Source organism: Hemicordylus capensis, chromosome 13 (genome assembly GCF_027244095.1).
Source record: "Hemicordylus capensis ecotype Gifberg chromosome 13, rHemCap1.1.pri, whole genome shotgun sequence".
Taxonomy (NCBI): Eukaryota; Metazoa; Chordata; class Lepidosauria; order Squamata; family Cordylidae; genus Hemicordylus; species Hemicordylus capensis.
Window position 1 is genome coordinate 10,016,740 of NC_069669.1, and position 15,945 is coordinate 10,032,684.

A 15,945-nucleotide genomic window follows, 5' to 3' on the forward strand; every position below is an offset into this window, starting at 1 on the left:
TGACAAGCAACAATTGGGGTTGAATAACATGCTACCTCGAAGCCTCGTGATTTGAATCCCCAGTGTAATTGTTTTCTTCAGGTTCCGTCACAGGCACCTCCAGGTGGGACTAAGAAAAATTCCTGCCTGGAGCCCTGGAGGAGAGTCACTGCCAGTCAGAGTAGGCAAAACTGAGCTTGACAGACCAAAGGTCTGACTCAGTATAAGGCAGCTTCCTGTGTCCCTATGTGTTGAGAGAAAAAATTGTAGTTCAATGGCAGAGCGTCTGCTTTGCATGCAGAAGGTCGCAGGTTCGGTCCCTGGCAGCATCTCCTGGTGGGGCTGAGAAAAATTCCTGGAGAGCTGCTGCCAGTCAGTGTAGACAGTAATGAGCTGGATGGGCCAAGGATCTAACACAGTAAAAGGCAGCTTCCTATTCTGGGGGGATGGGGCTTTAGCTCAGTGGGAGAGCATCTTCCTTGCATGCAGAAGGTCCCAGGTTCAATCTGTGGCAGCATCTCCAGGTAGGGCTGGGAGAGACTCCTGCCTGAAATCTGGGAGAGCCGCTGCTAGTCAGTGAAGAAAATAATGAGCCAGATGGGCCAAGGGTCTGACTCAGTAGAAGGCAGCTTCCTATGTTCCTAACATTTGGGCACCCAAGATTGAGGACCCCTGGACATACAGGGGTTCGTACAAAATGTAAAAATAACATAGCCCTGGGAGCTCTTCAAGTCCTGGGGAGCTGGCCTTGGTCCTGATCCTCTGTCCGTTTCCTGCCTGTCCCCTTCCTCTGCTGATCTTGATCTCCTGGAACCCAGAAAACTCATGCTTGGAACATGGTGCAGGAATAGGAGTGGGCTGCAAGACTGCAAAATTCTGCACCAGGTAGCAGTAAATCCTACTGAACAATAAAACCCCGACCAGTGTGTGTGTGCCGATTTCAGACAAGACTTCAAGCACTTTCATTTTGGCCTGGGCTCCACAAAGCTGGGAAATGGGAACCTTAGGCTAATGCCTTAACACTGACATGCCACGTGGTCAGAAATGATGTTGTGCAGTGTCACAAGTTGTGCTCGCTGACCATTTGGCCTCCATGTGGCCACACTTTTCCTTGGGAGGAATTTTATAGCTCCCCCAAAATAGAGCCTATAGCTTATAGCTCTCCCCACTGGAGAGAGCCAAGGTCCCAAATGGCCAAGCTGAGGCTCTCCAGCTCTTGTTGGAGTCGGACTACCACTCCCATCATCCACTGCGACTGAGGATAATGGGAGTTAAAGCCCATCAACAGCTGGAAAGCCAAGGTTGCCTCCCCCATCCCAGATGGTCCAGGTGAGGCTCTGCAGCTGTTGGACGACCATTCCCATCAGCCACTGCGGCTGAGGATGATGGGAGTTGTAGTCCAACAACAGCTGAACCGCCTCAACTTGGTCCCCCCTGCCTCGGAACGCCTGCTCTCGGCAGCCAAAAAAGACAACCAGAACGCGCAGGCGCAGACGCCCGCCGCTCTTTGCGAACATTCTCTCATACTTATCAACGGCCCCTTCCCTGTGCATCTGAGCATGCTCAGAAGAATTGGAGCACGCTCAGTACGGTCCAATGAAGCTCCTTTTTGTTTTCTGCCCACAACATCCCGATCACATTTTTTACACAGCGGATAGATACGGCGCGGATAGAATCTCGCGAGATATCGGCGTACCGCGCCGCTTGCCCGCGCGCCCTCTTGCGTCATCACCACAGCGCCGGAAGTAAACCGGAAGTGGGTGCCAGGGGTGTGCTGCAACGGTGTGAGTGGGTGGGAGACCCAGCGCTAAGACAAGAGGGGCATGCGCTGTAATTGGGGGTCCGCCCCACTCGCCCCCCAAGACATGATTTCCCTAGCCCAGTATGACTTCTAGGTCGCCCGTGGCTGCAGGTCAGGCTGGGTAAAGGTGTGCTTCAGGGTTTAGTAGCTTGCGCTGGGTTCCTTCCTTGGGAGGTGGGAAAGCAGGGCCCCCAGAAGGCAGCCATGGAGAAAATGGCCAGGGTGACCACTGCCCTGGGGGGCAACACCATCACCGGGCGGACCATGTTCTGCCACCTCGACGCCCCTGCCAACGCCATCAGCGTGTGTCGGGACGCTGCCCAGGTGGTGGTGGCCGGGCGCAACATCTTCAAGATCTACTCCATCGAAGAGGACCAGTTTGTGGAGAAGCTGAACCTGCGCGTGGGCCGCAAGCCCTCCTTGAACTTCAGCTGCGCCGACGTGGTGTGGCACCAGATGGACGAGAACCTGCTGGCCACGGCCGCCACCAATGGCGTGGTGGTGACCTGGAACCTCGGCAAGCCCTCCCGCAACAAGCAGGACCAGCTCTTCACCGAGCACAAGCGGACGGTTAACAAGGTGTGCTTCCACCCCACGGAAGTGTACATGCTTCTCAGTGGCTCCCAGGATGGCTACATGAAATGCTTTGACTTGCGCAAGAAAGATTCTGTTAGTACTTTCTCAGGTGAGGGTGCGCTGTTGTTTCTGGGTCCTCCACTTGAAGCAGCGACTGAAACTGGCTTGCACCAATTGCACCAGTTCGGAACGCTGCTGCTCTGCTGGATCACACCTTGTTTGTTCATTTGTGTGATCTTGAGGATAGACTATTACCTTTTGTGGCAGTGCCCTTGAAGACCGTTTTGACCCTTTAACTGGCACAGTATGTAGTGGTTGACAGACCCTTGATGGGAGAGTCACTGCCAACACACTGCACCAGTATTCTTGACTATGTACTGGCTCCCCATTGTCTTTTAGGCACAATTTGCCAAATTATTGCCTTTAGCAATAAATATAGTTTGGGCCCCGTGTGTGTCATTATTACAAATATTTATATACCTCTAGAGAGGTGAAATTGAAGCAGTATATAAGTCCAATGAATGAAAAAATATCACTTTTTAGCCCAAATTATTTCAGTTAGTTTACACAGTAAATAAAATAAGTGCTTCTCCATCTCAAAGGAGCTGATAAACTAAAAAGAAACACACCAGCAACAGATGGTCTGCTGAGCTGAACAGGGCCAGTTGCTCTCCCCCTGCTAAATGCAAGAAAACCACCACTTCGAAAGGTGCCTCTTTGCTCAGCTATCAGGGAAATATTAGATATTACTCCCTTCTTTATACCTACTCACAGTCTCTTAATTTAAGCCCCTTTTTGTTAATTCACAGTTCATATAGATGTTACTGGGGCCTGCTTTACTACCATGAACCTTTTTTGTTAGGAACTCTTTCAAATCTGGTTATTTTTAAAGAATTAATGTAACATCTTGATTGAGTTGGTTTCTGTTGTCTGGGGTTAATCTTTTATTAAAGCTTTTAAATAGGCAAAGTAACTCCAACCACCCCACTCCAGCCCCACATGTAGGGTAACTTTTAATTTGATATATGTATTGGGGTGATTTGCCCTATATAGAACTCTCTGACTAATATCTCCAGGTTGGCATGGGCAAGAACTCTGAATGCAAAGGTGAGTTCCCATTCCCATGCCTATTCAGCTTGTGTGTCTGTCTAATATTTTAGGACTGATTGGGCTTCTTTTTCTTTTGTCACTATGTGGATTGTAGGTACATGGTGTTGGGTTGATGTGGTCCGTGTAAGTAGGGCAGGAGCAAGGTGTGGCCAGACTCCTGGAGGCAATAAGGAAGAAATTAAGGGAACACTTTGAAACTAGAAGAGAGTCTGACTGGTCCACAAGCCTGAGCTTTTTCATATTATGTGAGAATCTGACTCCAAGTGGTGAATGTCATCCCAGTGAGTAGATAGATAGGACTTGCTAAACGGGATGTCTGTTGCATCTTCCCTCAGGTCAGTCGGAAAGTGTGCGTGACGTCCAGTTTAGTATCCGCGATTACTTCACTTTCGCTGCAAGCTTTGAAAATGGGAATGTTCAGCTCTGGGACATCCGCCGCCCTGACCGTTATGAGAGGATGTTCACAGCCCATAATGGGCCTGTATTCTGCTGTGACTGGCATCCGGAAGACAGGTATAGGCAGCTGTGTTCTACGAATTCTATTCCTGGTTTTCAAGTATCCACGGTCTTTAGCTCTTCCATGTCTGACTCCTCTTTCCATTATCATGCATTCTCTCTTCATTCTTTTGGTACCTTCTGACTTCATGAATCTAGGATTCTCTGTTCTGCAATTTGTCCTTGTCCTTTTCTTCTGCTCCCTGCCTGTGAAACTAACCATGTTGCCTTTTCATGTTCAGATCTCAACTTACATACGTGGCTTAGTTTTGAAACACTATAGAATTTAAGCTCTCCATCCGCTTGGTCCTTGGGCATGGTCTGAGGTCTATGATATAGTCACCTTGCTGAAGCTAAGCAGACCTAGGCCTGGTCAGTGCCTGGATGCGAGACTGGGAACCCTATGTATGCTGCTTTAAATTCCATGATAGGAGAAAGGCTAGGTATAGCGTAATAATTTTTCAAAGCTGTATATGCATAACAAACTAGTTTGATAAGTTTAAAATAGATTCTTTGCTAGGGACTATGTAATGAGGATTAAAAGAAAATCTTATCGCATATACACTGAAAAATGTACAAATGAGTATAAAAGAAAAGTACAGAAATTATGGAAAGTTACCTGAAAAACAATTACATGGGGGGAAAGCACACACAAACCAGTTACATCATACTTATACACACCAAAATGGTTACCATAAGACACTGTGTGTGTGTGTGTGTGTGTGTGTGTACACACACACACACACACACACACACACACACAGAGCAGCGGGGGGTAGGGGGAATACAATCATACATGCTTACATTATGGTACACAGCATTACACAGTATTATACCAACTTGGAATAAATTAAGGAAAATAAAATTAAAAGATTTGTGTGTAATATACACTATACTATTGCTGTATAGGATCAGTGTTTCCTGTAACTACAACTCCCATAACCCCCAGCAAAGGCCATTGCAGCTGGGGAAGATGGGACTTGTAGTCAACATCATCTGGGAATCCCTGTTTCATGGAACACTGGCTGAGACATGTAGGAGAGCAAGGGAACAGAGTTTGGGGTTGGTGTTCACGCCCTCCGCTAATGTCACTGAACTCCCTTAGGAGGCTAAGGCAGAATCGTGGCTCGGTAACCTCTGTGGATTCCTCTTCAAGGCTGCTTGTAGGCTGCTTCACTTCCAACTAGCCCTTAGTCTCCTGTTGGCTTCTCTTCCTCTAGGGGCTGGTTGGCCACAGGGGGCCGTGATAAGATGGTGAAGGTCTGGGACATGAACACCAACCGGGCCAAAGAGATCTACTGCGTGCAGACCATCGCCTCCGTGGCAAGGGTCAAGTGGCGCCCAGAATGCAAGCACCACATTGCCACGTGCTCGATGATGGTGGACCACAACATCTACGTGTGGGACGTGCGGCGCCCCTTCATTCCCTCCGCCATGTTTGAGGAGCACAAAGACGTCACCACGGGGATTGTGTGGCGCCACCTCCACGACCCTTACTTCCTCCTCTCAGGCTCCAAAGACAGCACCCTCTACCAGCACATCTTCAAGGACGCCAGCCAGCCTATCGACCGCGCAAACCCTGAGGGCCTTTGCTACAGCCTCTTCGGGGACTTGGCCTTCGCCGCCAAAGAGAGCCTCATCTCCTCCTCCGATTCCAACCGGAAGCCCTACGTCGGTGACCGGCGCCACCCTATCTTCTTCAAGCGCAAGCTGGACCCCACGGAGCAGTTCGAGTTCATCTCGTCTTCCAGCGCCCTGAGTGTCTTCGAAGCCGACGCGGAGAGGGACTCCGGGAGCATGGAGTGGTTTGTGCGGATGGCCAAGCAGTATGTGCTGGCCGGGAGGCCGCTGGCGGAGCTGTGCGACCACAACGCCAAAGTGGCAAAGGAACTCAAGCGCAACCAGGTACAGGCTCCGTCTCTTGAAATCACTGCCAGGGAGGAGAGCTGGTCTTGTGGCAACAGGCACGGATTGTCCCCTTGATAAGCAGGGTCCGCCCTGGTTTGCATTTGGATTGGAGATGACATATGACTATAACTCACATCATCCCCAGCCACAATCAGTTGTGGCATGGGATGATGGCAGTTGTAATTAGCAACAGCAGGAGGGCCAGGTTTTCCCACCCCTGCCTTAAGGGATGGGGCCAGAGCTCAGTGGAAGAGCACCAGAAGGTTCCAATTTTCCTCCCTGGCAGCATCTCCAGGTAGGGCTGGGGGAGACCCCGCCCTGCCTGCAACCTTGGAGATGCCACTGCCAATCTGTGTATACAGTACTGAACTAGATGGACCAGTGGTCAGACAGTATAAGACGGCTTCCTACGTGCTTATGTCAGGGGTGATGCCCTTGCATGTTGGGGAGTTGGGGGAGAAGGGTACTACCCCATTGCCTTGATGAATACAGGGGAGATTAGTCTTGGGGCTGGCTCTGCTACAGGATGTGGTGACAGCCAACAACCCAGCTGGCTTTAAGAGGGGTTTGGATAACTTCATGGAGGAGTAGTCTAGCAACGGCTACTAGTCTGAGGGCTATAGGCCACCTCCAGCCTCAGAGGCAGGATGCTTCTAAATACCAGTTGTAGGGGAATAGCAGTAGGAGAGAGGGCATGCCTTCATCTCTTGCCTGTGGGCTCCCCAGAGGCATCTGGTGGGCCACTGTGCGAAACAGGATGCTGGACTAGATGGGCCTCCTTGGGCCTGATCCAGCAGGGCTGTTCTTAGAGCCAGCCGATCTAGGGTGACCGGCTGTATTTAAATGCCCACTTGGAGTGTGCCTTTTTCCAGTCTGGTGCACCTGGAACCAGTTGCTGGAGCTGGAGCCTGAAATGCTCTGTGCAGCCGGCAAGAGTAAAAGGCCAGGCTCTTTATTTATTCTGGTCTAGGGGTACAGCTATAACTGGACAACTGAGGGGGGAGGCCCCTGGGACCTTGAGGGGAAGGGGGCCCACCAGATGAGCATCAGTTTGCTCTTCGCGCGCCCACCCCCCACACCTTTCCAAAGAAGAAAGCAAGGAAATGGAAGCAGGGCTGGGGACCAAGGCACAGTTGGGGATGCTGGGAGTTGTAGTCAACAACATCTGGGAATCTGTGTTACCGGGGAGCACTGCCAGGGGCCCACCTTTGCATTTCATCCTGGGACCCACCCCAGCCTTGCTACACCCCTGTGCCAGACCTGGCCAGTCTGGAGACTTTGTCCTGCCTGCCAGTCGTAAGCGCTGATGACGTACACCTCTCTTGCCTTCGGTGCTGAAAGAGGGCGACCAGACCAGCCCTGCTGCAGCCTGCTGGGCTGTTCACTCAGCTACGTGGGGCCTCGGGTTGAGGTTCAAGCCTTGCCGATTTCCTTCCACATGAGTAGGAAGTCAGACTTGTGTCCAGCCCATTTTCTCTCCCCTGGGACTTCTTGGTGTTACAGCGACCGCTAACTCAAAAGTGCACCTGCCTGTTCACTAGTCTCCGTTTCTTTCTTTTTTCCTTGCCTGGAAAACGTGCCCCATGACTTTAACCCTTTCCTGGCTTTCTTTCCATTGCTAGGTGGCTCAGACGTGGACAATGCTCCGGATTATTTACTCTAGCCCTGGCATCGGGCCCTCTACAAACCTGAATCACAGCATAGGGAAGAGCAGCTCCAGCCTTCCTCTCATGAATAGGTAAGTGGTGTCCGTGTTCTGTTGTTGTTCTTGTTAGGAACATAGGAAGCTGCCATAGACAGAGTCAGACCCTTGGCCCATCTAGCTCAGTATTGTCTACCCAGACTGGCAGTGGCTTCGCCAAGGTTGCAGGCAGGAGTCTCTCTCAGCCCTATCTTGGAGATGGTGCCAGGGAGGGAACTTTGCCTTCTGCATGCAAGCACATAGATGCTCTTCCCGACAGCCCCATCCCCTAAGGGGAGTCTCTTCCAGGGCTCATATGTAGTCTCCCATTCAAATGCAAACCATGGCAAAGGGGACAACTCATGCTTGCAACCACAAGACTAGCTTGTTTTGTTTTGTTTTGTCTTGAATTTCATAAACAGTGCAATGCATATATTAATCTTGGTTTCACTTAACATGTTCCCTACTTCAAACCCAGAATGCGCTCTCACCCATGCATCACATTTCAATTTCAGTAAGTTGAGGGTGGGGCGGGGGGGGAGTAAAAGAAGAAAAAAGAAAAGGGCAGGAGGGAAATGAACCTCACACACACATCTGTTATTGTGGTTGGGGATGATGGGAGTTGTAGTTCAACAACAGCTGGAGGGCCAAGGTTCCCCACCCCTGTGTTAGAGGGAACACTGGTAGGGGTCCCTTAAAAGCTGTCCCAGCACTAGCACAGGGAAAGCTTGGCGGCTGCGATAAACCTCAGGAGCATCGGCAGCAGGTGGGGTCACACGGGAGGCTGGGCGTGCAGGCTGGCTGGCATGTAATTCATCTGAGAGCTTCTCTCATAGGAGTGGAGGAACTAGATTGCCCGGCATCCTTGCACTGCCCTGTGCATGTGCTCAGCCTCCCCTGCGTCACTCCCTGGATGCTCCCAAGATTGACCGCAGCCACCCAGCTTTCCCCGTGCCAGTGCTGGGACAACCATTAAAGCACCCCCAGCACAACTGCTCTTCCTGGTGCAGTTCCCTTGTGAGAGGCTGCCTCCTTGTGGTGGGGGGTGGTGGTAATTCTGAAGTGGAATTCTGACTTTTCCGATGCACACCCCTTCCTCTAGGGCAGTGGTTCCTAACCTAGTGTCCTCCATATGTTGTTGACTACATCTCCCAGCATCCCCAGCCACAGTAAATTCTAGCTGGGGATGATGGGGGTTGTAGTTCAGCAACATCTGGAGGACCCCAGCTTGGGAACCCCTGCTCTAGGGAGTAGGGCAGATGGCAAAGCAGAAGAAATTATCTGGGCTGATGTGCCCCACAGGCTGACTTGAGTAGCAGGGAAGGTTGAATAAATAATGTACAAGAGCCACGATGATTCTTATGGCTACTTGGCTACCAGAAGTTGCAAGCAGTGTGAACATGAACAAGGGGCAGTAGAACAGGTGCTGGGAGCAACAACGCGTGCATCGGATTGTCTCGTATTTACCCGAATCGGAGACGACTCTGAATTTAAGACGGCCCCCTTAAAAAGTAGTTAAATACCTATGGTCCTGTGCACGTTATACCTGAACATGCACATTATACCTGTATTTTCTCAAAAGGGACTCGGAACTTAAGGCAACCTCCTGATTTCTAATATCAAAAAACTTAGGGAAAACCTAGCCTTGGATGCAGGTCAATCCAGTTCCGCTGACTATCAGACTTGTGCTTCCCTCCCAGCTTTAACGTAAAGGATATCCCCTCCGGGCTGGGCAGCGAGTCGAGGTTGGAGCGGAGCAAAGGAGAGAGTCGTTCTGAAAACATCCTCATGGATTCTTCCTCCACTCTCATCAACAATGATGGTGAGTTGGGGATGGAGAACGTTCCTCCAGCTATGCTTAGACCATGTAGCTAGAAGCACAGTCCCGCCTTTCCTTTCTGCATTCCCCCACTTATAATTTTTTTTCCTCTACTTGGATGTCTAGAGAACGAGGAGACGGAAGGCAGCGACGTCCCTGCAGATTATCTCCTGGGAGATGTGGAAGGAGACGAAGATGATCTCTACATGATGGATCACGAGAATCCCCATAGTGAGTGTGTTGCCTGCATTGCTGTCAGTCATCTTCTCCTTCCCTCTCTGTGCTGGCGGGGTCTCTAGAAGTGTCCCCCGTAGGAGGGATTCCCAGGGGGTGTTGACTACAACTCCCAGCATCCCCAGCTACCATGGCCTTTGGCTGGGGAGGATGGGGGTTGTACTCTGGTAATCCTGCTTTCAGGAAACACTGGCCTCTGGGTCTCCCCTTGGCTGTCTCGCCTCACTCTCATGGATCCATGTTCCCTTCCAGCTGAGGAGCAAGAGTACATCCTTCCTCAGGAAGCCTTTCCGCTGCGTCACGAGATCGTGGACAACCCGTCGGCGCTGGACCACCTGCAGGACAAAGCCGACTCCCCCCACGTCAGCGGCAACGAGGCGGAGACGGTGTCCCTGACGCCCGTGGAGTCCTTCTCCCTCATCTCCATCTCGCACTCGCTGTACGAGAACCGCCTGCCGGCCGACTTCTTCAGCCCTATTGTCCGCGACATGCTGCTCTTCTACGCGGAGCAGGGGGACGTTCAGACGGCCGTGTCCGTGCTCATCGTGTTGGGCGACCGGATCCGGAAGGAGATCGACGACCAAGCGCAGGTAGGAGGAGGCTGAGGTGCCTTGCTGAGATGGCCAGAGCTCTTCTTGAAGCAAAGCTGAATCAGTCCCCTAATCCCATACGTTTCCCTCTGTGGAAGCGAGGAAAGATCAGTCCTGCCAGATTCCCAGCCCCTCCCCGCTCGCTTCTCCTCCACAGGAGAAAGCAAGGTCGGCAGGTGGGGATCAGGAAAATGGCAATGGCCTTCTACCGAGTCAGACCCTTGGTCCATCTCACTCAGTATTGTCTACTACACTGACTGGCAGAAGCTCTTCAGGGTTTCAGGCTGGCGTCTTTCCGGGCCCTACCTGGAGATGGCAGGGATCAGGGTGGATTTGATTTAAAGCAAATCGATTTAAATCACTAGTCAGTAAGACCAGATTTAAATCATGGTTTTTTACATAAAGACTCATTGTTGCTGTTATAATCTTAATATTTACAACCAGATGAAGGTTTCATTTTTGGTCCTTTTCTAGATAGAAAAATTGCCCAAAATAATCTTACAGAAACCTCTGGAAGAGCATGACACTGTGACTGGATTAATGGAATTAATTTACCAAAAAATTTAAACATTGCATATATACAGCCTCAGCTACATAATTAAAAACTAATCCTAATTTCATGATGAATAACCTTTGGACTATAATGTATCTTAATTAGAAAACTATCTTTAGATAGATCCCCCCCCCTCAAAAAGCATTTTATTTTTTAAAAATCCAATTTAAATTTAAAAATCCAATTATTTTTTTTAATATCATTGATTTTTATCCACTCTGGCAGGGATTAAACCTGGGATCTTTTGCATGCAGAGCAGATGCTCTGCCACTGAGCTACAGCCCCATCTTCTGCCAAAAGAATTACTCTCTGCTTTTGCATATGTGTTCAAAGCCTGTGTACCAGGAGCACAACAAGGCTCTGAACTTAAGACACCCACCTCAGTCTCTAACATCGAAGAACTTGGGGGGAAACCTAGTCTTAGATTCAAGTAAATATACGGTCATTCTAACTGAAGTTCATAAATTCATTGCCATGCAAACAACTCATATAATGATAGTGTGGATTTATATGATTGTTGTGATGGATCTTTTTTTGTTGTTGGGGGAGTTGAAGCCCAGTATCATCTGGGGACCCAGGGCTGAAGACTCCCACAGTACAAGAAGCCCTAGGGGCATGAAAAAAAAATCGAAGGAATAGATTAAAATTCAAAGCAGCTAGACTCGAAACTGCTTGCACAGAATGGGCTTTAATCGAATCGACCAGAATTCACCCAAATTTGAATCTAATTTGAATCCAATTTGCTCAGATTCTATTAGAACTCACCCAGATTTGAATCTATTTGAACAAATCTCAATTTCGAGTGGAATCCATTTGAATTCGATTCAGATTTGAATCAGTTCATTCCAGTGTTTTGCACGCTCCTAAGAAGTGGGCGGGTGTGAATCTCATGAGGGAGGGTGAAAGAAATCTGGGGAGACGGAGGCACAGAACAGAGCGCGTCTCTCCCGCCCTGCAGGAGCACTGGTACACGTCTTACATCGACTTGCTGCAGCGCTTCCAGCTGTGGAACATCTCCAACGAGGTGATCAAACTGAGCACGTGCCGAGCCATCCACTGCCTCAACCAGGCTTCCACCACCCTGCACATCAACTGCAGCAACTGCAAGCGGCCCATGAGCAACAAGGGCTGGATCTGTGACCGGTGAGGCGCTTGGGGCTGTGGGAGGGGCCTTGGCTTTGCACTGGGGGATCGCCGGCATCCGGAACTGCCTTGCGATTGGTTCTTCAGCCTGGCACAGTTCGTGCTGATTGGCCGCCCGAGATCACAGACAAGCGAGGTCAGGGGCTCTATCTCCTGGCTGTGGCACATTGCCAGATGGGCGACTGCAGGCCTGATAGTCAGGACTGCAAAAGCACGAGAACACACAGAAAGCAGAAAGTCTGGCAATGCTATCAGCTCTTTTCCTTCTCTGGGGGTGTAGAAAGTAAAGTTGTGCCATCGACCACAGAGCCCTGTGGTTGTCTTTGGTAGAATACAGGAGGGGTTTACTATTGCCATCTCACACGCAGTATGAGATGATGCTTTTAAGCATCTTTCCTATATCACTGCTGCCTGATAGAGGTGCTTCCCATAGTCTTAGAAACATACCACTGGGGATTTGAACCAGCAGCCTCTTGCTCCCTAGGCAAGTTAAGAACATAAGAACAGCCCTGCTGGATCAGGCCCAAGAAGGCCCATCTAGTCCAGCATCCTGTTTCACACAGTGGCCCACCAGATGCTGCTGGAAGCCACAGGCAGGAGTTGAGGGCATGCCCCTTCTCCTGCTGTTACTCCCCTGCAACTGGTACTCAGAGGCATCCTGCCTTTGAGGCTGGAGGTGGCCTAGAGCCCTCTGACTAGTAGCCGATGATAGACCTCTCCTCCACGAAGTGATCCAAACCCCTCTTCAAGCCGTCCAGGTTGTTGGCTGTCACCACATCTCGTGGCAGAGAATCGCACACGTTGACGATGCGTTGTGTGAAAAAGTACTTCCTTAAAGTTATTTCCCTGCTGCGTCATTAGTTGGCGGGGATGGGGTGGGGGTAATAGTAGACCCTGTGAAAATCACAACGAGCATTTGTCACCCACCCACCCCTGCCCAGGTGTTACCGACCATCCCAGCCGGCTCAGGCACTAACGCGGTGGCCAGCTCCAAGTTGCATCTGCCTGGCGAGCCAGCCTGCTCTTTCCCTGTGGCTGATCCACCCTGTGGTCTCTTCCAGGTGTCGGCAGTGTGCCAGCATGTGTGCTGTGTGCCACCACGTGGTCAAAGGCCTCTTCGTCTGGTGCCAGGGCTGCAGCCACGGGGGCCATCTGCAGCACATCATGAAGTGGCTGGAGACCAGCTCCCATTGCCCGGCAGGATGCGGCCACCTCTGCGAATACACCTGAGCCGAAGGGTGCCTGGGAAGCAAAACTCAGCCTCGGGGCTGCTGAGAACTGGCCTCAGATAGAACCAAACGTCTCTCCTCGCGGAGGGGATAGAGATACAGTTGCTGGCTTTTTGGACAGCTGAATAAGAGCGGCCAGTGGGATTGATGCTGTGAAGGGAAGGTAGCTTCATTACTGCACACAAAAGCAGTTCTGACACTCAGCGGGGGGCCGCCTTGGGAAGCATCCCCTACCCATTTTCTTCCCTGTTATTTATTTATTTTAGTTGCTTCATAAATGGTTCACTGTTATGGCCATCCCACACAAGCTTGCTTTGTTATATAACAAGGCGACCCCACAGAGACGCCCATGAGCCGAGGCCCCATTTTTATAATGAATTAGCACGAAACGGAAACATCCCCACTTGTTAGTTTGTATGGCTTTCCCAGCTCCTTTTCTGTAAATGCACCTGGACCGTAAGTGGCTGGGCTACGGAGAGGCGTCTGGCTCTGTCCTCAAGGAGAGTTGCCAGAATCTGTGCTCAGTGCTGTGATTCGGAGCCAAACATCTCCACTCGTTTCCAGCTCCCACGTGCAGAGCGCAAACCCTCAGGCAGAGAGAGAAGGCGGTGTTTTGTTAAGCAGTTTCAGGGTCTCCGTGCCAAAATTCAAGACTGATTTTTTTCTTTTAATGCCCTATGAGAGCGGGAGTTTTCAAAACTGGTCCTAATGAGTCCTGTAGCTCAAGGAAAAGGTAGTTTTGTCTTCCAAGGGTGATAAATAAAGAATACAGTTAGCATTGATTTGGTTTGCTGAATGTCCGTATCATAGAGCTTTCTGTCCAGATATATGTTGTCCTGTCCTGGGCTGGAGCAGCGTTCTGCCTCTGCGTTCTGACATTTTGAAAACCCTTCAGCCTTCTCTTAATCACTGCCTCCTTCCTCGAGCATCTCTTGGGCATCTTTTTAAATATTTCCCCCCATCATTCAGTTAATGAGATCTGATGGCTTCCTGTCGGAAGCTGTGCTTGAATAGAAAGGGAAACGAGAGAGAGAGAGAATTGCCTAAACTGTATAGAGGGATGAAAAGAAGATATTTGTGGGCTTTGGCTGTCTGTCATCACCAGATAAGAAATGCATCTTTTCAGCTGCCAAAGGCTGATCAGTGAATTGCAGCATTATCTGCAGGTTTCAGAGGAACCCTTCCAGCGCGTGCAGCCATAAGCTGTCGCTGTGCCATAACTACCTTAATCGGCCTGCTTTTCTTCGTTCTTGTAGCTCTTCCTGTGAACCTGTTTAGCATTATTTGCGGCACTGCAGTACCTCAATCAGCTGCCTTGAGGGCTCATTGATGGGGTGGGAGAAACAGCAGGGTATAACTTAACGAGTAACACGGAAAGCTCAGGAGATCCTAATGAGTGCTGTGGAACTGTATTCCCAACTCTTATACTGTTTTCCCCAACTCTTTCATACAGTTTTTCAGTTAATATAATTTTCAGCAGCATGCAGCATTGCATTGTGGGTCGGATCCAGTTTATCCACTTGAAGAACCTTTGAATCCTCACTGGTGCTTCCTCTTTATCCTCATTATTCCTCTGTGCTACTCTCCTGAATACATCCCTCACACCCTGTGTTCAGGAATTCCAGAAGTCCATGAAAATATGATCATGGATTAGATCAGGTATAGGCAGTTCTTTCCCCAGTCCACGAGTTGCCTTAGAGCCCCCACCAAGCACCACTCTGTCACTCCTGATCTGCAACCACGTTGTGTAGAGAGAGAGCAAAGGAAATACATATTGTACGTTAAAGAGCCATTTCAGTAATATAATGAAATACATTCTGATCTGGAGGCTTTGCCAGAGCTGATGAGAGCAAGCATGGAAAATTATATTCTCATCCAACCTCAAGCTGAATGAAAGGTTGCCTGTGTATCAACTCCGGTCAGTGGTCTTTGCTCTTTTTCAGGTGGGGGACACCTTGGCAAAAAACCTTCCAACCTGAGAGCCGTTTCCCACTGTGCTGACCTCCACGCAGTGCTGTGCTTTTCTCGGTGCTGGGAGGGCCCTTTAAGAGAGACGGAGCCCTTCTTCAGAGCTCAAGGTGGAAAGCCCTGGAAAGGGCTATCGGTCACAGCAGGCCATGCAGGAGCTCCAGAGGGCTCTGTTTCCCTTCAAGGAATCCCCTCCCTGGAAACAGCACCGCACAGTGCTGTGGAGGTGCCAGGAAGATGGTACCCAGAGGTCTGCCGGGGGTCTTCAACTTTGGCCGAAGCTTTACACAGGCCCAGTAAACGTTTATTTAAGTATTTGTTATATTTCTCTACTCCCTGAGAGAGTACGATAGGAGAGCTGGTAGCAAGCATGAATGGTCCCCTTTGCTAAGCAGGGTCTGCCCTGGTTGTATATATGAATGGGAGACTAGAAATGTCAGCACTGGAAGAGATTCCTGTTAAGGGATGGGGCTGCTCTGGGAAGATCACCTACCTGCTTGCATGCAGAAGGTCCCAGGTTCAATCCCTGGCAGCATCTCCGAGAGAGGACTGGGCAAGAGACTCCTGCCTGCAATCTTGGAGGAGCCGCTGCCAGTCTGGGTAGACAATACTGAGCTAGGTAGACCAATTGCCTGTCTCGGTAGAAGGCAGCTTCCTAGGTTCCTATGCGCTGCCTCTCTCGGCAGTGTACATAATCCAAGTTACACTACAAAAATAAAACAAAAAACATTTTCACAGAATGAAAACAAAAACAGTCCACAGAATAAAACAATTTCACAGAGTAAAATAAACAATTTACCACTAGTTTTTAATTAAAAGCCTGGGAAATAGCTGTAAGGGTCTTTTAAAAAGAGAGCGT

The 15,945-nt window shown here is 50.0% G+C and overlaps 1 protein-coding gene across 1 annotated transcript; it reads left to right on the plus strand.

The window, feature by feature from the left end:
- Positions 1-1,706: 1,706 nt before the first annotated feature.
- Positions 1,707-13,900, plus strand: WDR24 (WD repeat domain 24). Its single transcript, XM_053276851.1, has 9 exons — positions 1,707-2,465; positions 3,802-3,979; positions 5,182-5,866; positions 7,492-7,607; positions 9,251-9,372; positions 9,496-9,600; positions 9,856-10,193; positions 11,705-11,889; positions 12,951-13,900. The coding sequence occupies exons 1-9, from the start codon at positions 1,985-1,987 to the stop codon at positions 13,117-13,119; spliced, it is 2,379 nt and encodes a 792-aa protein (XP_053132826.1). The 5' UTR covers positions 1,707-1,984; the 3' UTR covers positions 13,120-13,900.
- Positions 13,901-15,945: the final 2,045 nt, after the last annotated feature.